Genomic DNA, 24,523 nt, shown 5'->3' with positions numbered 1-24,523 from the left:
ACACCCTGCCTAGTGGCATGGGGTAATATGACAGTCAGGTTTTTGGACTGTGAGAGGAAACGGGGTGCTCACTAGATAGCCATGCAAATTACACACAGGAATCGCAATCAGGAAATAAGTGGGGTCCTAACAACCTGCAGCACTTCGCCAACTGCTTTTCAGACATAACTTTCAGATAGCTTTTTCAATTATTGTGCTATAAATGTTAGTGTTGCTGCTTCACAACTCCAGTAACCTAAAATGACTACTGACCACTAACTGTAAGTTGAGTACTGGTGACCTGTGACCTGGACTGTAAGCTGTCTGTGACCCCCAGGGACCTGGGCTGACATCTTTTTTATTTCGGGCACTGTGTGTCTTTGTGAACTTGAGCTTTCGTGTTTCTCCGACACTCTATGTCACTCGATCAACTTCCTTTTGTTGTTTATACCACTGTTTAAACAAACAAATAGCACGTTTTTCCTTGCCTCCACTTGGTACTCGCTGAAATTCTTCTATTTTCCCCAGTGCTTTTGCCATTGTCTTTTCAAAGAAGGCTGATCTTAAGGGCTATTTATATTGATTTGCATATTCAAGTCAAGTCTAGTTGGGGAGCATGCACTCGTATACTGTGTTGCCGCACCCACTACACGACGAAACAATTCGGGATCCCGGTTTGCAACCCCCCAGGCAGACACGCGGTCCAGTCCCACCCTCCGGAAATGACCCTCTATCTGCCACAGCCAGGTGTTACGTGGGTGACCCCTTGGCCTGGTCCAGCCACTCGGGTCCCCAACAATGAGGATTTACGAGCTAGATCACCCTCGGGGAAAGTGCCACATGGCCGTAGTGCCGTAACTGACGCTCCCTCACAATGCAGGCAATGTGCCTCATTCGGGACTCCACGAGCAGTCGCTCTCAACACAAAGTCAAACCAACGGTACCTAAGGATTTTCCAGAGAGACAAAGTACCAAAGGAGTCCAGTCTTCATCTCAGGTCACTGGATAGCGTCCATGTCTCGCAACCATATAGCAAGACAGGAAGCACCAAGACTCTAAAGACTTGGACCTTCATACTTTTGCATAGATATCGGGAGCACCACACACCCCTTTCCAGCGACCTCATGACTCCCCCCATGCTCTCACAATCTGTCTATTGAGGTCATAGGAAGAGTAACAAGACACATGACTGTCACTGCCAAGGTAAGTAAAACTCTCAACAAGGTCAACACTCTCTCCACAAACAGACCCACTGCTGATGGCTGTGCCCAATAGGTCATTAAAGGCCTGGATCTTCGTTTTTATCCAGGACACTCGCAAGCCCAGACAATCAGACTCCTCGCTCAGTCTCTCGAGTGCCCCGATCAGAGCCTCCATTGACTTTGCGATGCGAAGATCACAGCATCGTCAGCAAAATCAAGATCCGTGAATCTTCAGCAACAGATGCCCTACAGCCGCTGGACTCCACGACCTTGCCCAACACCCAGTTCATACAAGCATTGAACAAGAACACAGCACTGACAAACCCCAGAATCAATTGGGAAAAATGCAGAGGTCCTGCCTCCACTCTGCACAGCACTCACAGTACCAGTGTACAGGCCAGCCATGATATCCAGCAACCTCGAGGGGATCCCGTGAACCCTCAGGATGTCCCACAGGGCAGCTCGATCAACTGAGTCGAATGCTTTGTGAAAATCGACAAAGGCTGCAAAGAAACTCTGCACTCCATGAGAACCCTCAGTGCCAGGATGCTGTCGATGGTAGACTTCTTATGCATAAAACCAGACTCTTCCGGTCGCTGATAGGTGAGAAAGTGATCACAGATCCTATTGGGGATGACACTAACAAGGACCTTACCCGACACCAAGAGCAGCGTTATCCCCCTGTAGTTGCTGCAATCCAGGCGATCACCCTTCCCTTTCCAGATAGGGACAAGTCCCATTTTCCAGTCAGTTGGGATGATGCCAGTCTCCCAAATGGGCAAATATTGCTTGCAATGCCAGGAGGACAGCCTTACTACCAGCCTGGAGAAGTTCACCCTGGATACCACAGATCCTTGCAGAAGGTCTCCCACATCACATTTGGATTGGCAGTTGTACCCAAATCTTAAAGTTCCTCGCACAAACTGCATGCAAACTCATTAGAAACAGCCAGGTCTTGGAGTCTGGCCAAGTCCAGGCTCATTTTCCTAGTAGGTGGTAACCTACTGGACCTAAGCTGGATCCTAAGAGTAGCAACAATAAGTCTGTGGTCAGAATTCGCAAACTGGGCACTTCTGTAGACCCTGCAGTTTTGCAAAAGCCTCCAGCATCTGCCCACAAAGATGTGATCGATCTCCTTCACCGCACCACCAGTATTGGAGTACCAAGTCAAACGATGCGGTTCAGGGCTCTGGAACCAGGATCCAGCGATTCGCAGCCCCTGACCTTTTGCAAAGTCAAGGAACATGGAGCCACTTTCACCATGGTCACCAGACCCATGGAACCAAGACAATCCTCATAGCCAGCCCGGTCAGTGCCAGTGGCTGCACTGAAGTCACCCATGACCAGAGGAGTGTCACCTCGTGGGCACCCATCAACCACTGAGTGAAGCTGCAAATAAAATGTCTCCCTCACCGAGACATCACTCACCATGGTTGAAGCATACACAACAGACAAGGCACCCAGGGAGTGCTGTAATCTAAGTCTCATAATACGCTCGTTGAAAGGAATGACATCGGACACCACTGGAAGAAGCCAATCCAATACAGCAACAGCTACTCCCCAAGTATGACAGCCATCAGACCGACCACACCAATAAAAGGTGTATCCACCTACAGAGATCTGGCCAGTCCCCGGTCAGCGCACCTCAGAGAGTGCCACCAATGAAATGGGGAGTTTACACAGCTCCTCCGACAACAGAGGAAGATGATCATCTTGCCAGAGAGACAAGATGTTTCATGCGCCCACCCGTATGGGCCGCCTCAAATTGGGACCCGAGTGCTGCTGTGCAGCGGGCGACGCCTCAGCACCACACCAGTTCCGATCTCCTGCACACCTGACCCTATCTGGGAGGAGTTGGGGAGTGGTGGCACGCACGTTACGTTTCACGCTGACCGGGATTTATGTAGCAGAAGAACATGGAAGTTGGCGTACGCATAGATTCATACATCTGGATTTTTTTGTGCGTACGCACATTTCTGCTTTTGTCCGTATGCCATGTTTTAGTGTGAATTCTACATGTGGCGTTATGCATGAGGCTCCAGGATTTTTGGACAAAAAAGGGGGAGGCTGGGAATATGGGGAGACAAATGTAATTTGACCACAGTACCAGAAAGGCATATTTCGTGAAAAGACAGGATTCTGACCAGAAGAACCTGTTAACAACTGGAAATGTTATGATTTGGGACTGCTTTAATGCATCAGGACCTGGGCAGCTCACCTTGATAGAATCCATTAACAATTCTTCATTGTAGCGAAGGGTGCACAAGGATAGCAAGGTGAGGTGTACAAGAATGTGAGACCATATGTCAGAAAATTAAAACTCAACAAAAAGTAGACCTTACAACATGACACTGAACTAAAACAATTCAGTAAATCTAACAAATAATGGCTGAAAAAATGGAGTGTGTGGAATTGCCAAGTCCAGACCTGAGATCTAAATACCATTGAGATGCTAAAGGATATTTGAAACGGGCTCTGCATGCAAGACAGCCCTCAAATATTGCACAGCTGAAAAGAATTCTGCCTGGAAGAGTGCGAAAAACTTTCTCCCAATCAATGTCAGAGACTGATAGACAGTTAAAGGAAATGCCCACTATACCAAAGGGGGTAATACCAGCTATTAGAACCAAAGGTGTATTTAAGCTTTCCACTGAGGGGAAGTGAATATCTGTTCATTTTTTGTTGAAGAACTTTTTGTAAAGTCAATTTTTCATTGTTGTTTGTAATCACCTTTATCTAAATATACTCTTTAAATAAAGATGGAATCTTGATACGTCCACATGTTAAAAAAGGAAGAAAATCATGAGGTGCATTTACTTTTTTACCTGATTATTGGATCCAGATCCCCTAAGCAATGCAATAGATTAAGTGGAAACAGAAAATAGATGAATGTTGCTACCAAGCTTCAGACTGTTTAAGTAAGTTACTTTGCATGAGGGTTTGTCACTCATTCATTAATATAGTGGTTTCTATGTTGTTATTAAATAGTCTAGATCAGGGGTGGGCAATGTCAGTCCTGGAGAGCTGCAGTGGCTTCAGGTTTTTGCTCCAACCCAGTTTCTTAATGAGAAGTCAAATATTGCTGATGAAGCACTTATTGATTAAGTGACATTTTGATGCTTCATTTTAGTGGTATTGTTTGTTAAGGTTCCCCACCCTTAATTGTTTATTTCAATCTTAAACTGCTGCATTCAGTGTTTTAATGGCTCCTTATTAGCAATAAGATGTAAATAACAAAGGAGCCAGCAGTTGTTCATGTAGCTTTTTTCCATTTACATCTGTGTGCGTTCATCATGCACTGTTTGATTTAATAAAACAGTTAATAGAAAAATGTGACAGACTGAAAATGATCTGTTTTAGGCTTCAAATTATTTTGATGGTAAACGTGGAAAGGAAAAAATCTATGATATAAGAACTTTATATTGTGCAGATTAACAAGCCATAAAATTAAATAAGGTCTGAGATTGGCAAGGGTTTGTTTCTAATTAAGCAATTAGGTTGGAATGAAAACCTGTAGCCATTGCGGCTCTCCAGGACCGACACTGCCCACCCCTAGTCTAGACCCAATAAAGGCTAGATCATTTTTCTGGTTAAAAGTGGCCTTTTGCATGATACAATCAAAAAATAATTGATGCAAAGTATGTTAGATAACTCACATATGTTAAGATGTCTCTGTTTGCTGCAATAAGAACACTTTGAGTTCAGTAAGCCCTAAGCAGAGAGTGATGTAAGCGTACTATGTTACAACTGCAACACATTACCATACACTATACTCTGTTATATCCAACTATACCACCCTATATTATACTATACTATTACTATACTATACCTTACCATACTATACTATACTTCACCACTCTATACTGCAGTGTGTTATAACTCAACTACAGCCTAGTACTGAACTGTTCACTATGGTGCTGGTGAGAGGAGATGTGTTCCATGTTGTAGGACGTGCAAGTAACATTTTCACTGTGCCCTGTTGTGGTGGACGCCCAGAGTATGGAAGGACATGGGGAGAAAGTATTTTCAGGACAGTTTCTCCCCCGGGCTGACAGAGGGCAGCCCCTTGGTTTCCAGTGTGGCCACGGGTCAGGAGCATGGGAGCTCAACCCTGCTCGGGCCCGTGGCCACTGCCAGGGGGTGCAGGGATTCTTTCAGGGTCCTATTTGGCCACACTTCCCCCACACCCACAAGTGCAGCTGGAAGAAGCTCGTTGGGCACTTGGAGTCCTTCCGGGTGCCCTATAAAAAGGGACCAGTCCCCACCATTCACTGGCCAGAGTTGGGAGGAAGAGAACAAAGCCTGAGAAGGAGTGGAGGCGGAAGGACTAGCAGCAAGAAGGAACTGTGCTCTGTAAATAAATCGTGTGTGTGTGTGTGTGGTAAATTGGTGTTCAGCTTATCTGTGTTGAGGGTTAGGGTGGCTGTATGTCCCCGGGCTTCACAACGTACTTGTGACAATACTACTGATACTACTACTACTGCTCATCAGTGTTTCAAGACTTCTGAGGCCAGGTAACTACTGCTAAGTGGGGAAGAATAAGCAGTGAATGTATTAACATAGTAATGAGTGAGAACACTATGGAAAGAGTACCGTGAAGCCTGGTGACAATCCCACCATCTTTTCTCCAGAAAAACCTGAATAACAAAAGTAGAAGCAAACAGTTAAAACTTGCAGATTAGTTATCTCATTAAATTGAAGTCAGTAATTCCAGTTTTCAAAATAGGTCACATATATATTTTTATTGTATGTCTTTTGGCAAAATATATTTACATTTCAAAAAAGAAGTAATCAATGTTTAAACATAGGCGAGGCAAGACTCGTAACATCTGATGGACAGAATCATCCACTGTGACAGAAATCTCCTTCATTCTTTATACGAACCTCCCCTGTTAAAATTCCGTACTCAGACTAGCTCTTTAGTATCTGCAAAAACTAAGCAGCATGTGCTGACAGGAGCTTAACGCTTTACCCCACAGGAGCAAAAATGCATATTAGACTCCTTTTGTCTGCCTGTGTTCCACTGGCCAAGCATGGCTTCTTAAGTTAGTTGCTCTCTCCACAAATTAAACCGCAAACAGAAAAAAAAAACATTCTGCAACATAATCTAATTAAAATGTTCAACATAAAAAATTCAGGAGCCTACAGTAGTTTTGTGTTAAATACTGTAAACTTTACGGCATTTTGCAGAATAACAATAAACTCCCAGGTGTTTAACTTTGTCCACGATACACCATGCTTTTTTTAGCTGAACAAAACATATAATTCACATTTGAATTAAATAAATAAATTAAACTTTTTTTGTTTGCTTTTCATAGACAGCATTGTCTGGGTGCACAAAGTAGACTTTGTGATATCAGTAGCTGTTTTACAGCTGTGAATTTTAGTTCCCAATGTGGCAGAGCCTCTGGATTCTGTGAGATGCTCTGTCACAGAGCTGCAGGTTAAGCACACATTATCTCATAGCCCCTGTGGTCTGTCCTACATCACACCAGAGGGCTTCTGGTCAGAGAACTCTCCTCAAATAACAACTGAGCCCAAAAATTCATTCAGATGTTTTGTCATCGAGTTAGAAATGCACTTTGTTCAGTGAAAGTCGGCCACGCTGCTCAGTTGCAGAATGCATTAAAGCTTGTACAGTCAGTTAAATATGGCCATTTGAGTCTTTTTAAGCAGCTTGTCTCTTTTGAGCTTAGGCTTCCAGATGAGGAAGATAAGTTACTCTATATAAGAAAACAACATACTGTATATTAAATGAACAATAAAGATTTTAATGAAAATATCCAAAATCAAAATGTTCCTTGTAAGAAACTTTTAATAATGAGGCCCTCTAAAGTTTAATCTGATCTTTTTCTGTCTTTAAATACAAGGGATGAGTAAACGATGCCAAGTCAGACGGAAGCTTGGCAGGCAGGGAGTACCAGGTTTTCGGGAAGTCGGCTTTTGTCACTCCCACTACTTTTAAGGCCAGCTGTTTACATTCAGCTTTCAAAGCTTTGGCGGCAGTTTCCTCTAATACTTTACTGTTGTCGTTTCTGATAAAAGAAAATAAAGCTGTCAAAAATAAAATTAAATACAGGCTGATGAATATAAAATTCTGCTTTGTACATAAAAAAACACATTTCCAATATAATAAAATTTAACTTGGAACATGTTTGACTAAATTCCTCTCCAAATGAGCAAACGTTGCTTTTTCTAACATGAATGGAATTTGAGAAATTGGCCTGCACAGCACACAGACAGACATTCACCAAGGAGACTTGTGAACTTGGCAGAATGCTGCTTGTTACCAGTTCTATCAAGAACCATACGTACAAACAAGCAGACACAATATCTGGTTAATGGCACAGCATGCCCAAGCTGGAATGCAGTGACTAACTTGACATCTGGTTCAAGTCCTCTTTCATACGAACAGTAGCTGCTGTGTGCTGTGCAGAACCAAGCACACCCGTACACAAAGCCATACTGCTCCATTTTCAGGCAATCAGAACATGTTGACATTTCCCCACTCCACCAAGTACTGAACAGTGCCATCAACTGTTACTCTCCGGGCTAGAATTCGGACAGCTTCTCTCGTCAGATTTGCTCCTTGACTTGTGAAGCCAACAGATGAATTAGGGGCATATGTACAGGAACAGGAACTGATATTCTGAGCTTGGGATGGGTCCTGCTTCTGGTCGGTTAAATCCATAAACACCTGAGAAGGCTGGTATGTGCTGTCCTCCTCACTGTATAAACAGAAAGCATAAAACATAGGATTAAGAACTCCAGTGAAAGGCCAAATGGTTACTTTCTATCAGTTTGTACTACTTATTTATCCTGTAAGGGTAACAATAAGACGGAGACCAATCAAGCAGTAATGAGTTCAAAATAGAAAAACACCTCTGTTAGGCATCAACTAGCAACCTGGCGTATGGATTATGAGATTAAGATATAATCCCTGGAAGAAAACCACAAAATCCCAGTGAGAACGTGTAGAACGTATAAGAGTGCAGCCCAGGCTAAAAACAAGTTAGCGTCCAAATGCTGTCAGATGGAAAAGCTTTTCAAAGTGCCACTCAAAAGTCAAAGAAAGGCAATAAAAATATACTGTAGATGTCTTGTGATTTTAAAGACTCAGATTAATGTGCGTAAAAAAGATGAAGTTTAAATGATAACAGAGTGAAATTATATAAAAATCAACAGTAACAACACAACCAAGGACACACAAACAAATGGATGTATAACTAAAAGGAAAGCTATATCTAAAGAAATAAAGTTGGTAATTAGAAATTTGTAGGCTAATTAGACTAGGGAGTTGTGCAATTTAAGATGACAAAAACCATACATTTTTTAAACATACGTATATACAGTAGCAGTAACCAATGACCACAAACATGGAGTGAAGCCTGACTGGATTTAGTATTTTGTAATAACCAGGACAGAATTGAAGGTGTAGAGGTGATTGAACCACTAGGATCAACTGGCCACAGTATTATACAATTCTCAGTGTTTTGAAACAGTGTGGATGCAAAGAGTACAACTGTTAAGTTTAACTTTGGTAGGGCAAATTTTGAGCAGATGCAGTGAAGTCTAAAGAGGATGGACTGGGATAAGCTTTTAAGTAAAGAGACAGTTGAGGAGCGGTGGAACAGGTTTAAAAATATTTTACATATTACACAGGGCATGTACTGTACATGCCTAAATTTGGCATTAGTAGGAAATTTAAAAAGTGGGTTAATGAAGAGTTGAAAAAGAAGCTACAAATGAAAAAATAGCTGTATAAGGTGTATAAGACTATCTATTGATCATCATTGAGATGTTTCTACACCTTGTTTGGTCCATCTGTGGTCAATTTAATTGATTGCACATGATTAGGAAAGGCATACACCTGTTAGTAGAAGATTACACACTTGTGCAATGTGTATCAGAGCAAAAATCAAGCCATAAGGTCCAAGGAATTACCTGCAGAGCTAAGAGACAGGGATGTGTCATGGCACAGATCTGAGGAATGCTACTAAAATTTTCTTCAGCCTTAAAGGGTCCCAACAGCACAGTTGCCTTAAATTTCTTAAAGAGAAATACGTTTGGAACAACTACAACTCTTCCTAGAGCTGGCTGCCTGGCCAAAATGAGCAAATAGGAGAGAAGGGCTTTTTCTAAGAGAGGTGACCAAGAAACAGATGGTCACTCTGGCTGAGCTCCAGAGAGTCTTTGTGAAGATGGAAGAAACTTCCAAAAGGACAACCACCACTGCAACACTTTACCAATCTGGGTTTTATTGCTTGATGGCCAGACAACCTATTAAAGTCCACCTGGAGTTTGCAAAAAGACACTTAAAGGACTATCCGATTACAAGTAACAAGATCCCCTGGTCTGATTAAAACAACATTGAACTGTCTGGCTTTAATTCTAAACATCAAATCTGGAAGAAACCAAGAAGCACTCATCAACTGTGCAATACTATTCCAATGGTGAAGCACAGTGTGGCAGCATCATTCTGTGGGGTTGATTTTCATCAGCAGGGACAAGAAGACTAGTCAGGGTTGAAGAAAAGCTGTACAGAGATATCCTTAATGAAAACCTGCTACAGAGCGCTCTGGACCCCAGAGTCGTCCAAATGTTCACCTTGCAAAAGGACAATGACCTCAAAAATAAAGCACATACATGAGTGGCTTAGGGACAACTCTGTTTATTTTCTTGAGTGGCCCAGCTAGAGCCCAGACTTGAACCCAACTGAAAATCTCTGGAAAGACCTGAAAACAGCTGTCTACTGATGGTCTCCATCCAACCTAACAGAGCCTAAGAGGATCTGCTGAGAAGAATGACTGTAAATCCCTAAATCCAGGTATGTAAAGCTTGTTTCATCATACTCAGGAAAACTCCAGGCTTTTTTCTCCAAAGGTGTTTCAACTAATTAATGAGTAAAGGGTCTGAATACTTCTGTGAATGTAATATTTCAGTTTATTTGTAAGAAATCCAGCCACAGGGGATGCACAAACCAGTGTGTTTTTTCATGCCGGTCCCAACCACAGATAAATGGGAAGAGTTATGTCAGGAAGGGCATCTGGTGTAAGACTTTGTCAGATCACTATGCTGTCAACAATACAGATTTCCATACCAGACTGGTCAAGGCCCAGTTTAACAAGAGCTGCCACCAGTACTGTTAGCCAAGTGGGTGCTGGCGGAAATTGGGCTACTGTTGGCTGAAGAAGGAGAAGAGGGGAGAAACATGTCTTGGAGGAAAGAGGTGAGGAAGAAGGTAAAGAGAGTGGAACTCAGGGTAGGAACTTTGAATGTTGGCAGTATGACTGGTAAGGGGAGAGAGTTAGCTGATATGATGGAGAGAAGGAAGTTTGATATATTGTGTGTGCAAGAGACTAAATGTAAGGGTAGTGAGGCCAGGTGGATCAGAGGTAGGTTCAAATTGTTCTATGATGGTGTGGATGGGCGGAGAAATGGGGTAGAGGTTATTCTGAAGAAACAGTATGTGCAGAGTATTTTGGAGGCAAAAAAAGTGTCAGACAGAGTGAGGATTATGAAGCTGGCAATTGAGGTTGTGAAAATGAATGTTGTTAGTGCAAATGCCCCGCAAGTTGGCTGTGTAATGGATGAGAAAGAAGACTGATGGAATGAGTTTGATGAAGTGATGGACAGTGTACCCAAGGGACAGAGAGTGATGATTGGAGCATATTTTAATGGAAATCCCGGTTGAGGGGAACAGAGATGAGGAGGTGATGAGTAAGTATGGTTTCAAGGAGAGGAATTATGAAAGTCATATGGTAGTGGATTTTGCGAAAAGGGTGGACATGGCTGTGATGAATACTATTTTAAGAAGAGGGGGGAACATAGGGTGACGTACAAGAGTGGAGGAAGATGCACACAGGTAGATTATATCCTGCGCAGGAGGGTCAATATGAAGGAGGCTGAAGACTGCAAAGTGGTGGCAGGGCAAAGTGTAGTTAGGCAGCATAGGATGGTGGTCTGCGGGATGACACTGGAGATCAAGAAGAGGAAGAGAATGAGGGCAGAGCCAAGGATCAAATGGTGTACATTAAAAATGAAGAGTGCAAGGTTGAGTTCAGGGAGGAGGTTATACAGGTACTGGGTGGCAGTGAGTTACCTAACAGCTGGGTGACTACAGCATAACTAGTAAGGATGACAGCAAGAAGGGTGCTTGTCATGACATCTGGACAAAGGAAGGAGGAAAAGGAAACCTGGTGGTGGAATGGGGAAGTACAGGAGAGTATACAGAGGAAGAGTTTGGCAGAGAAGAAGTGGAATAGTCAGAGAGATGCAGAAACTAGACAAGAGTACAAGCAGATAAGGTGCAAGGTGAAGAGAAAGGTGGCGAAGGCTAAAGAAAAGGCGTATGATGATTTGTGTGAGAGGTTAGACACAAAGGACGGAGAAAAGGACCTGTACCGATTGGCTAGACAGAGCTGGGAAAGATATGCAGCAGGTTAGGGTGGTAAAGGATAAAGATGGAAACATACTCACAAACGAGGAGGGTGTGTTGTGCAGATGGAAAGAGTACTTTGAGAAACTGATGAATGAAAAGAATGAGAGAGAGAGAGAAGGTTGGATGATGTGGCAATAGTGAATCAGGAAGTGCAACTGATTCAAGGGGAAGCAAGGAAGGCTATGAAGAGGATTAAGAATGGAAAGGCCATTGGTCCAGATGACATACATGTGGAAGCATGGAGGTGTTTAGGAGAGATAGCAGAGGAGTTTTTAACCAGATTGTTTAATGCAATCTTGGAAAGTGACAGGATGACTGAGGAGAGGAGCAGAAGTCTACTGGTACAGACTTTTAAGAATAAGGGGGATGTGCAGAGCTGTAATAAATACAGGGGGGTAAAATTAATGAGCCACAGCATGAAGTTATGGGAAAGAGTAGTGGAAGCTAGGTTAAGAAGGGAGGTGATGATTAGTGAGCATCAGTATGGTTTCATGCCAGGAAAGAGCACTACAGATGTGATATTTCTTCTGAGGATGTTATTTGAGAAGTATAGAGAAGGCCAAAAGGAGTTACATTGTGTCTTTGCGGACCTAGAGAAAGCATATGACAGGGTGCCTAGACAGGAGTTGTGTTATTGTATGAGGAAGTCGGGAGTGGCTTAGAAGCATGTAAGAGTGGTACAGAATATGTATGAGGGAAGTGAGACAGTGGTGAGGTCTGTGGTACGAGTGATAGATGCATTTAAGGTGGAGGTGAGATTATATTAGACATCAGCTCTGAGCCCTTCCTTATTTGCAATAGTGATGAACAGGTTGACAGAGGAGATTAGACAGGTGTCCCTGTGGACAATGATGTTTGCTGATGACACTGTGATCTGTAGCGGGAGTAGGGAGCAGATTGAGGACTCCCTAATTAGGCGGAGATATGCTCTAGAGGAGAGGAATGAAGGTCTGTAGGAACAAGACAGAATACATGTGTGTAAATGAGAGGGAGGTCTGTGGAATGGTGAGGATGCAGGGAGTAGAGTTGGTGAAGTTGGATGAGTTTAAATACTTGGGATAAATAGTACAGAGTAATGGGGATTGTAGAAGAGAGAGACAGAGCTGGCGGTGGCAGAGTTAAAGATGCTAAGATTTGCATTGGGTGTGATGAGGATGGATAGGATTAGGAATGAGTACAAAGGGTCAGCTCAGGTTGGTCGGTTTGGAGACAGAGTCAGAGAGGCAAGATTGTGTTGGTGTGGACATGTGCAGAGGAGAGGTGCTGGGTATATTGGGAAAAGAATGGTAAGGACAGAGCTGCCAGGCAAGGAAAAGAGGAAGGCCTAAGAGAAGGTTTATGGATGTGTTAAAAGAGAACATGCAGGTGATGGGTGTAACAGAGCAAGATGCAGAGGACAGGAACATATGGAAAAAGATGATCCACTGTGGCAAACCCTACCGGGAGCAGCCAAAAGAAGAGTTTTAAGACATTTTCAAACATTACTATAATCTTGGTTTTGCTTTGACATTTAGGGTTACTGGATGCTGCTTGATAAAGAAAAAAATATACATTTTAATGATTCTAGCTTATGGTTGTAACATAACAAAATGTGTGAAAAATGAAGGGGTCTGAATACTTTCAGAAGTTACTATAAATAGTTTAGTATCAAAAGCTGCATCATAGTCGCATTATATGCATTGTGCTTCTATTGTGCTTAGATCTCGCATACATACAAGCCATGACTCTATGACTTATTTCAAAATAAAAAAAAATATATATATAGAATAAATTATATAATATACATATGGTTAAGGGGTTGACCAGCTGGAAATAGACTGTTATAAGGAAATGTTGTATGTGTCAGTTTAAGAACACAGGGGTTGCAAGAGGGCTCCACACCCAGGATGTTATGCAGTGTTCCTGAGAAGGGTAATTGGTTAGTTGACAAGAATAAGAAGAGAACGGTGACCTGAGTGAAAACATGCAAGGCTCCCTCAAGACATTGAGGTGATGACCCAATAGTATAATTAATTTGACAGGCTCTTTCTAGGTAAAATGACATGCTCAGTATCACAGAGAGTTAGTAGTATGAACTGAAATTTCAGCCTTGACATCCCTGCTCTTTAGGCCTCATTTAGCATATTGAGCAAAGGTTAATGATATATGGAAAAACTTAGGACAGCACAGAGTACAAGATTTAGACACTAAGCAAAAAATGTTGTTTAGCCACAAATTTCTTTTAGTGCAAGTACATTTCTTCAAATACAAATTTCCCCTTAGGGATAAATGAAGTATCCATCTATCTATCTATCTATCTGAAACAATGATAAAAGAATGTAGAGATCCTTGGATTATGTGCATTTTGAGGATGCCAAAGATTAAGACAGTTTAGAATCCCTGAAACATAAAAAGTGATAATTACAACATTGGTATGAAGGTTATAGCGAAACATCACCCAATCAAAACGTGACTTAAGTTATTGGTACATTACAAAATTTATAATTGGAGGGGATGTCAAACAAGTTACTGATTTTGTCGCCTGAGAATGTCAGATTACATTAACAGAAATTACAGTGGATGACAAATTAGAGGACTCCATGATAATATTCCAGACACAGTATCAAATTTCCTAAGTATCACAAGTTTTCCCCTTTCTCTGAGAGGCAATAACGTACTGACTGGTGTTGTACAAATGCTAAATGCTTTCTGGGTACGGCAAGTTCAGCTGCAATCTCAACCTCTTTTCTCTTTTTTCCATTCTGTCGTGATACAGTACAACACAAGACAACAGACAGACAAGCCTCTTTACTTTATGTGAGTTTTGGCTGAGCATTCATTGGTTATCAGCACTCGCAAAAACACAGTAACTTAAGGCAAAATCATATATAGTGTGGCAAGTCGCAGATTATGATTATGTCAGAGTACACTACTGGAGATCACAAGAATGATTCGTGACTTCCACTGACTCACTAAAATGATGTAAATGAAGTCAGTGACTGAAAATCACTGGAAAAGTTTTCTAATATGAAAGGACCTTTAGACTAAAGCATACTGATACGATGTTCTGTGGTATTAGGACAAAAGTCAAAGAAATAACAAGGTAATGAAGAGCGCAAAGGATTTAACAAACAACAAGGAATTAATAAAAACACAAGGAGAAAGAGTTTTGGGTCAAACAAAGCTAACAGTAAGTAAGTTTAAGACAGTAAGTTTAAACATTAGTAAATTACATTTACAGCAACTCCAATAAAGCTGAAAACTAAAACAATAACTCTTAGTCAAAAAAAGGTAAATCAGGAAATGATAAGCTCATTATAATGGCAGCTAAAAATCATAAAGGGTCATGAAAATATTAAAATGATTATGAAGTTTAACAGTCCTTATGATTTTAAATACCAAGGAGATTATACATTTATTTTTAATAAATCATAAAGAAAGAAAATATCATATTAATGTAAAAACGTGAATTTGAATTTGCTCCTAACATGCAGAAGGGATCAAAATGCTCAGCAATATTAAAAGTCAACAGCAGTTAAAAGCTTAAAGAACATGAACACTAAAAGCCAACAAGTAATAAAAGGATGGACAGTAAACCCTGAGGGAACATGAATAATATATTGTGATGACTCTCATAGTGTAACATATTAAAGAGCAAGTCAGCTTTTCCAAATAATAAAGTCTGGGAAGATAATAATGACTAAGGATCAATCCAAAAACTAAAGTCTTGAAAATCAAGAAGATTTTAAGAAAAGATGTGAAGATGTTAAGAAAAAGTAACAGGAATATATCTATAGGTTTACTATGCATCCATATATCCATTTGGCCATCCATCCTGACTTCCCGTATAAAGTGGTGGGGAGCCAAATTTAATTCTAGCAACGTCAGGGGCAAACCTGGAATCAACCTTAAATGGGATATCAGTCCACTCCAGAGTACCTTCACATACTCAAACACACCCAAACTCTCTAAGTAGCCTGATGTTCATGGAAAGTAACTGATGGCAGCATGAAAAAGGCTGGCATTAAGGTCAACAACACTACATAAATGCCAAACTCACACTAACAGAAGGTAATTCCCTGGAAGAAGACATTCCAATTTGAAATAAGTCCAATGTGATTTACCTGTATAAGACTGACTTCTGTTGTATATTTGAGTATATCCTTTGTTAACATTAGGCTCATGTGGTCCATTAATTGTTTTATGTATGTTCAGTAAATGTATGGATGGGTGGAGGGCACTATGGACATGTTGAAGAGAGTGTCTGGGAACTGTCCAGGAGAACCTAGAGACTATTGCTGGGTATAAGATTGGCCTGGTCTATGTATTTTGCCACTGTAAGCGTCACCAGGATAAAAATGAGTTTGGTTGTGTTCCTAAGTAGCTAACACCCAACTTTTTTTTTAAAAACACCAATTTCTTACTCAACTTAGAATATTGTAGCCTAGATTTATACAGGACTACATAAAGTACAAAGCTTTCCTCATGTATGAAATGTTCTAAGGGGACCACCTCCAAGCCATGTTTCATGATTTTATCAATACTAACCCACAGCTGCAACCCTTGAAGAAGAAGACTTTTACTGTTAGTACAGAGGTTGTGGGCACTGCAGCAAAGGGTTCAATTCAGTCTATTAATACTGAGTTACCCTGCAATATCCTTCAACCATGATCAGGATCAGCAGTTTAATAAAATGGGTATACCATAAAGTGTTTTGCATTTACATCAGAAATTAACAAATATCAGAATACAACACAGGAAATGATCACATTATAATTTATTGAATGATCACACAGAATGATCACAAAGACTATTTGATAGCACACATCCAATAAGAATATCTGAATAAACACCTGTTAGACCATTTTACAGTGTTTTTGCAATGTATTATTTTTAAAAATTTTTATTAATAAAATCTGCTCCCAGGGTTATAGAGCTAAAAACAACCAGAACCATAAGCACACAAAAATGATCTCCACCTACAGTGGAGGATCAACAAGCAGTTTTGCTGATAGTAATATTTTCTTATTGCTAGGGATAACTTCTTTTTCTTCATAAGCCAGATCCCCATTACATTACAAGTCTTATAGCCCCTTTTCCCTGATCATTATCTCTGTCAGTCAACACCATTAGTGCATTGCTGCCCTCTAGGTTTCAGATTCCATTCTCAGTGCTCCATCTTTCAGTTACTTATGTGTGAGTTTAAAACATCTATTAACACACTTGCACTGCAAGGTCAGAAAAAGACAGATGTCCAATTATTTAGGAAATTCACATTTTTTGTCCAGATTCTTGCGTTTTCTACACTGCAAAAGTGATAAAATAGTTTCTTTACCATTTAGCAATGTATAAAGTGTTCTGCACTTATAAATGGAGTACTGTGTATAGCAGACGAAAGATCAGATTTCAGGGGGATTTGCTCTTCAAATATGTTCATGAATTCTTACTTGTACTTTATTTACGAGGGGTGTTCAATAATTTATCTACCTCAGTAGAAAACAGTTTTAAAAAAATGTTGCTTTATTTTTCAATATAGTCCTCTGATAGCTCCATACACTTCATCCAGTTTTCCTGCAATAACCTTAACCCCTGTGAAAAAAAAATCTTCTGTTTGACATTCAAACCAAGATGTCACAGCTGCCTTGATGTCTTCATCACTTGAAAACTGCTGTCCATGGAGAAATTTCTTCAAAACTCAGAACAGGAAATAATCTGTGGGAGCCAAGTCAAGACTGTAGGGTGGATGGTTCAGAGGCCGGAACCCACATTCTCGGATGGTAGCCTGTGATTGACGTGACATGTGAACCGGCGCATTGCCGTGAAGAAGCTTACTTGATTCGCACAAGGACTCTCCTGACATCCTGTCTCTTTGGAATGTTAAACTTGCACTGAGCTACAACTGTGCATGAGTAACTTTGAGACATGTCACAACATACCCAAACTTGTTTCAACATGCTTGCTACTTTCTTTCACACTCAGGTAGATAAATTATTGAACACCCTTCATACATCTTGCTGTCACTCACTCACTATGTCAAACAGATTATAGGCACACAGTCAAAAATTTTTATACTGCCCCAGCTTCCACATATACCTAATTATAGATGACAAAAGCAGATAATGGTTTTAGTTTGTGACATTCTACTTTTGTGAAATTTGATCACTGGATGCACTGTAAGCTACCATGGCATGTTATGCAGCTAACTCATAGCTCCAAGAGACTGGTTTCAAATCTGGTCTCATTACTGCCTGTGTAGACTTTGCATATTCTAACAGTATCTACAGTGCATCCGGAAAGTATTCACAGCGCATCACTTTTTCCACATTTTGTTATGTTACAGCCTTATTCCAAAATGGATTAAATTCATTTTTTTCCTCAGAATTCTACACACAACACCCCATGATGACAACATGAAAAAAGTTTACTTGAGTTTTTTGCAAATTTATTAAAAATAAAAAAAACTGAAAAATCCCATGTACATAAGTATTCACAGCCTTTGCTCAATACTTTGTCGATGCGCCTTTGGCAGCAATTACAGCCTCAAGTCTTTTTGAATATGATGCCACAAGCTTGGCACACCTATCCTTGACCAGTTTCGCCCATTCCTCTTTGCAGCACCTCTCAAGCTCCATCAAGTTGGATGGAAAGCATCGGTGCACAGCCATTTTAAGATCTCTCCAAAGATGTTCAATCGGGTTCAAGTCTGGGCTCTGGCTGGGCCACTCAAGGACATTCACAGAGTTGTCCTGAAGCCACTCCTTTGATATCTTGGCTGTGTGCTTAGGGTCGTTGTCCTGCTGAAAGATGAACCGTCACCCCAGTCTGAGGTCAAGAGCGCTCTGGAGCAGGTTTTCATCCAGGATGTCTCTGTACATTGCTGCAGTCATCTTTCCCTTTATCCTGACTAGTCTCCCAGTCCCTGCCGCTGAAAAACATCCCCACTGCATGATGCTGCCACCACCATGCTTCACTGTAGGGATGGTATTGGCCTGGTGATGAGCGGTGCCTGATTTCCTCCACACGTGACGCCTGGCATTCACACCAAAGAGTTCAATCTTTGTCTCATCAGACCTGAGAATTTTCTTTCTCATGGTCTGAGAGTCCTTCAGGTGCCTTTTGGCAAACTCCAGGCGGGCTGCCATGTGCCTTTTACTAAGGAGTGACTTCCGTCTGGCCATTCTACCATACAGGCCCGATTGGTGGATTGCTGCAGAGATGGTGGTCCTTCTGGAAGGTTCTCCTCTCTCCACAAAGGATCTCTGGAGCTCTGACAGAGTGACCATTGGGTTCTTGGTCACCTCCCTGACTAAGGCCCTTCTCCCCCGATCGCTCAGTTTAGATGGCCGGCCAGCTATAGGAAGAGTCCTGGTGGTTTCGAACTTCTTCCACTTACGGATGATGGAGGCCACTGTGCTCATTGGGACCTTCAAAGCAGCAGAAATTTTTCTGTAACCTTCCCCAGATTTGTGCCTCGAGACAATCCTGTCTCGGAGGTCTACAGACAATTCCTTTGACTTCATGGTTGGTTTGTGCTCTGACATGAACTGTCAGCTGTGGGACCTTATATATAAAGGTGTGTGCCTTTCCAAATCCTGTCCAATCAACTGAATTTACCACAGGTGGACTCCAATTAAGCTGCAGAAACATCTCAAGGATGATCAGGGGAAACAGGATGCACCTGAGCTCAATTTTGAGCTTCATGGCAAAGGCTGTGAATACTTATGTACATGTGCTTTCTCAATTTTTTTATTTTTAATAAATTTGCAAAAACCTCAAGTAAACTTTTTTCACGTTGTCATTATGGGGTGTTGTGTGTAGAATTCTGAGGAAAAAAATGAATTTAATCCATTTTGGAATAAGGCTGTAACATAACAAAATGTGGAAAAAGTGATGCGCTTTGAATACTTTCCGGATGCACTGTATACGGGTTGTTTTTTGAGGTACACCATTTTTTTTTTTTTTCAAATCCTAAAGGCATATGGCCAGTTGATGAGCATGTCTAATTTGTCTGCTCGTGAAAGAGTATGCGAGAATACATGTATGTGTCCCGCAATGCACTGGAGCTCTATCCAGAGTTGGTTGGTATACGGTATGAGTTGTCATAGTTGTAAGTTAACTGTCAGGTCCAGATCTAGCACAGAGTATGTACTGCTGTGGGTGTGTATGTGTATTGTAGAGCAAAGTGGCCAGTGACTCATTTTGTACTGCATGGATTGCAAAATGCAGTGTAGAGGTTTAAAGATCAAGAGTGGAGGCAAAGAGTTATTAAAAGCAAAGAAAAGGTTAAAGCCAATAATAAACAAGAACCAAAGACAAAACATGAGACATAAAACAAAGCCAGAGAAACACAAAATTCCAAGAGGTTTTTTGAAGCTGTTTTTCAGCTAATTATCAGTAATCACAGATAGGAAGCCAATGTCAATGGTGACCTTTTATCTCTTTGCATTAAACACATTACACAAAACACGTTACTGCAAGTATCCATCTTTATAGGTAAATACAATCTCACTAAAAGTAAACTACCATTCCAGGAGTTATTAATAAATATGAATACACAATATGGGCATAAAAGAACAATAGAAAAGGCATCAAAAAATACAATTTAACATAAATCAGCAAGTGACACACAACACATTTTTCCTAGGGTTTCAGTGGCACACAAAGCCTCTTAAGAACAGAGTTCCAAGGATATAGAAAGGCAGATGCACCTCTCCCATCTGCATTTCAGAGTGAACACTAAAAGGAATAACTAAACTGTAACTGCAACTAAACTGAATAACTAAACATTTGGTTAGCTGTCTTCTGAGTTTCATCTAATAACAAAAAGTGTTAATTAGGAATGATCAGACTTATCTGTAGAGACTACTACAGACAAAAAGGGTTAAAAGGCTATTCCTTTACATCTCGATTAACTCTGGTTCAAATTGATTGACAAAATAAAACATTTATAAACTGTCGCCAATCAGCAGATGCTACTCCTTTCCTTACAAACTAGCTGCATGCACTTCTTCATTCTCTGGATCAAGACTACACTCTTCTGGGAGTAAGAAAGACATTTCTTTGGGAAATATACAATTGGATACCATCAGCTAGCTCAAATAGCCACTCCTCCTGGATTAGGCTGTGTGCCAGTGACTGAGCTCTGCCCAGAAGAAACCATATTTCAAGAAGGGAATTTCAGTCAATACATACTTATCCCAGAAAGAGTCAAGCTATTTCCTATAAAGTGACAAAAGATACAAAACACAGCCTAAAAGTAAGCTGAAGAAAACATCCCAAACTCAAAAAGCTACATGGAAAACACAAAGAATGTGCCCCCCACACACACATTAGCAAAGATTATCACTTGAACACACATCCCCACATATCACTGGACATCATCCTTAAAGACTTACTATAATGAAACTGTTAATCTCAAAGTAGCTTGTAAACTACCAGTAAAAATGTACTTTCTCATGATGGATTTTTACTGTGTAACAAGGTTATAACTATGACAGGTAAACAAGACTTTAAATAATATGGGGATAACAAGCCTTACATCACAACACAATGGATTCACCTCCTCTCACCCACAGCTGTGCAGTAGGGCATGTGATAACTGACTGTGATGTCATACTGAAATTCTAAAGGGAAAATGCTAAACAAAAAAGCTTTTAAAATCAAGAAAATCCAGGAAACCTCTAAATGAATAAGAACCAACCAGCCTCTTCTATTTTAAATGTCTGCCTTGTGTCACACCTTTTGATGTCAGTATATATACAGTTACTGCATTTCTGTAATCCTTGCATTTATTAATAAATTGTATGAATCAGTTTCTTAAAAATAGTGTGTTATCTTGAGGAAAGTTTAATGGCAGGGATCTCCCCCATCTACAGAGAATAGAATGGAAAATAAATTGAGAGCCTTACCAAATTATCTAATTAACTGATGTCATTACAACAAACAAAAAATGATAATTCATTGATTGATTCACTTTTACATTCCTCTCTCCCACATTTTTGTACAGTGTGCTCTCCAATGAGCTGGCAACACATCCAAGGTTGTCTCCTTTTATGTAGCCAATGCTGTTGGGATAGACTGCCTCCTAGTAAATCTACATTTGGTTTAAGTAAATTCAGAATTCATGGATAAGATATTACCTTAGTGTGAGATTGTGAACAGATATATGAGAACACAATAAATAACGGAATGATGAACATGTATGTATGTTGTAAGTGAAAATGCTACGGAGTTAGCAGGTAGCAAAAGTAGCAAGAGAACGAGGCACAGACTTCTAGATAAAGCACATTTTGTTAATGTTCACCCTTCAAGATGCTATGCAAAAGAAATTCTGTTATGACAGCTGTAAGAGAGTAAAGGATTCACTGTTGCAGAAAGACAGGATGGCCTGATACTATGAAAGAACAAAATGTGCCACAAGTAGACAGCATTAACTTTTACTGTAAAAGAAAATCACAAAATTTTACAGAATATGCCCAAAGGTAACTGTGCTGCACACCAAAAGCATGTACCCAGTGTGCCTGTTTAATAAAATAAACTGAAAGACAACCAACAAAAAGATGATTTCTGTAAAAAAAAGCCTTACCTGTATTGATACTGGGCACTTGCAGGAGGTGAACTGAACTGAGAGACAGTACTGGCAGAAGGGTGGAAGGAAGCAAACATTCTCTTTGGGGGTGAACTAAGAAAGAAACAAAGAATGTAAAATTGCTATCTAACAGCCTAAACAATTATCACCTGCCACCTGCACCCCTATTAAACACCTAGCCGTACTGGGCTGCTGTGTAGTCAGCATCCTGCAAATAAAAGTGCAAAAAATCTTCTCTGCCCTTTAAGACATCTCCAAGTAGCACTTCAAGTGGATTAGAGAAGCTGCAGTTCTTGCCAGGCCGGAAGCAGGATATGTTTCTCTGGCTGACTTACAAAACATCTCCAGCCATTCAGTCAGACAGCTCCCTTTTTTCTATGGCAGGAATCCAGTGGCACACAACAGGATAAGCCAGCAGTTGAGTACTTGTTAGAAGTGCTATTGTGCTGGCCACATGCTCACCCCTGTGCCCATCGCTCCTCTGGCCGTCTGAAATTATAGGTGCTGGAACTCCCCACATACCCTTGATAAAGCTGATTGGGGCTCACTGGATTCGGAACTAAATCCTAGGAAAACAAACAGAAAAGTTACCTACTAGAGAAGTTGCTGGGCAAGTCTTTTGGTTTTACATATAATCAAATGAAATATTTTAAGAAATACCTTGTGACTCCATTTATGTAAAAAGAAATATTTTAGAAGTTTTTGGATGATGTCTGGGTAGGTGAACATACTCACTAACCTGCGTCACTGCTCGACTGAATGCTCGCTTGGCTTTTCGTGTCCGGAGCTCCAGACTTCGGGATTCTGGTTCTGGCTTCTTTTCTCGACGTTGACCTAAGGCTCGTTCAGCCAAAGGGCTGAGGATAAGGTAACACAAAAAGGGAAACATACAATAGAGTAATGACTGAAGACAAATTTGGCCCAATGAAATAACCAAAAGGTACAGGGCAGCATAATTTTATACTCAGTGGTTTAGTTATAGCAGCTATGTTTCAAACTCTGTGCATACATTCAAACTTTTATTCGACAACCCAGAAGATGAAAAAAGGAGCTGGATCACAAATTAGATTGGCTGTTTGACTCTAGTTTTCCCAGAGAGGCTACTTTTAAACATTTCTTCACTCATCCCTGTAATAAATTCACTGCTTTCAGGCTCCCATGAGATAGTTTTCTTGATAGTATCAAGGCCTCATCTGCCATAATACTACAGAACTGAATGGACAGTACTTAAATGAGGACTGGATAATTTAGATATCTAATTAAAATTAACTTGCATTAATTTAGATTGAACAAAAAATGAGAATTTGGTGAATGAGGGGCAACATGTTAGCCACAAATTTTATGCTCTGATTCTGGAATGTCACATTCACTGCAGGTTTTCATTCCTTCCACTTTCTTAATTAGTGTATAATTATCGCTACTGATAGAACCTACTTCCTTAGCAGCAACACTAACTGATTTAACATTTCAAATTCAAAACCTTTTTTTGTTTTTCTGTCTCTTTTTCTTTAACCTGCTGCCAAACAATGAAGAGACGCAAACCGAGTCAGCAAATGACCAATTAACTTCATCCCATTTGTATAAAGCTGTCCATCATATAATACATGTTTCAATAAAGTATAGGTATTTTGTATTGATCTGCTCTGGTCCACAAACATTTTGATGGTGCTCTCAGTAAAAGACACTCTACTGTTTAGGAAATGTCTGCTGTAGCAGAATACAAAAACAAACAAGCCATATAATTAAATTATGTGATTAATTAATAGTAAGAATTTGCTTTTAATTAAGAAACCGGTTGGAATGAAAATAGTGGCCCTCCAGGATCTGAGTTTGAGATCTCTAATATACACTGTCCAAAAGGGTGTGTAACTATTGGGCAACTAACTTCTTGAATGTTGTGCGCAGAATTACTTTGACTATCAACAGGGATGTAGCATGTATTTAGGGGCACCATTAAAGTTAAGTGAATTTAATTACTGTAAGTAAACCGAAAGAAAAAACAAATTAATATAGTGGAGAGAGAGTGTTCCCACGAAAAAAGAAAAAGAATGTCACCCTATCACAAATTATATAAAATCAGGTCTTCATTAGGTTAAGAAGAAATAAAATACATAAAACAATAAACACCTGCTTGGATCTTTTATCTAATAACTGGAGCAAATGTTTGACCTCCATCCCTTCATCTTCTTCCTCTTACTACTAATCTTCATTCTTACATAGGACTGAGGTGGTTAGTCCTATTTCAGGTTTGGCTGCTCAACCAATTCTTGCTCTTATTTAAAACAATCAGTTATTTCACAGTTTCAACCATTGTTGCACTAATCCAAAAATTTC

General features: G+C 40.4%; 1 protein-coding gene across 6 annotated transcripts in view; it reads right to left on the bottom strand.

Moving 5' to 3' along the window:
• Positions 1 to 5,904: 5,904 nt before the first annotated feature.
• Positions 5,905 to 24,523, bottom strand: part of phf1 (PHD finger protein 1) — a 44,505-nt gene continuing 25,886 nt past the window's right edge. For 3 of the 6 annotated variants that reach the window (XM_028801864.2, XM_028801854.2, XM_028801873.2), the window contains exons 12-15: positions 22,929 to 23,046; positions 22,652 to 22,755; positions 22,187 to 22,282; positions 5,905 to 7,909 (exon numbers count right to left, since the gene is read on the bottom strand). In XM_028801864.2, the coding sequence (XP_028657697.2) occupies positions 7,666 to 7,909; positions 22,187 to 22,282; positions 22,652 to 22,755; positions 22,929 to 23,046 (562 nt within the window). In that variant the 3' untranslated portion in view covers positions 5,905 to 7,665. Of the gene's footprint in view, positions 7,910 to 20,529; positions 20,821 to 21,139; positions 21,225 to 22,186; positions 22,283 to 22,651; positions 22,756 to 22,928; positions 23,047 to 24,523 lie in introns of those variants that run through there. The other 3 variants (XR_007935359.1, XM_028801881.2, XM_051929347.1) reach the window with 3 other exon arrangements.

The sequence above is a fragment of the Erpetoichthys calabaricus genome, chromosome 1 (genome assembly GCF_900747795.2).
Source record: "Erpetoichthys calabaricus chromosome 1, fErpCal1.3, whole genome shotgun sequence".
Lineage (NCBI taxonomy): Eukaryota > Metazoa > Chordata > Cladistia > Polypteriformes > Polypteridae > Erpetoichthys > Erpetoichthys calabaricus.
This window is presented reverse-complemented; position numbering and strand designations above follow the sequence as displayed.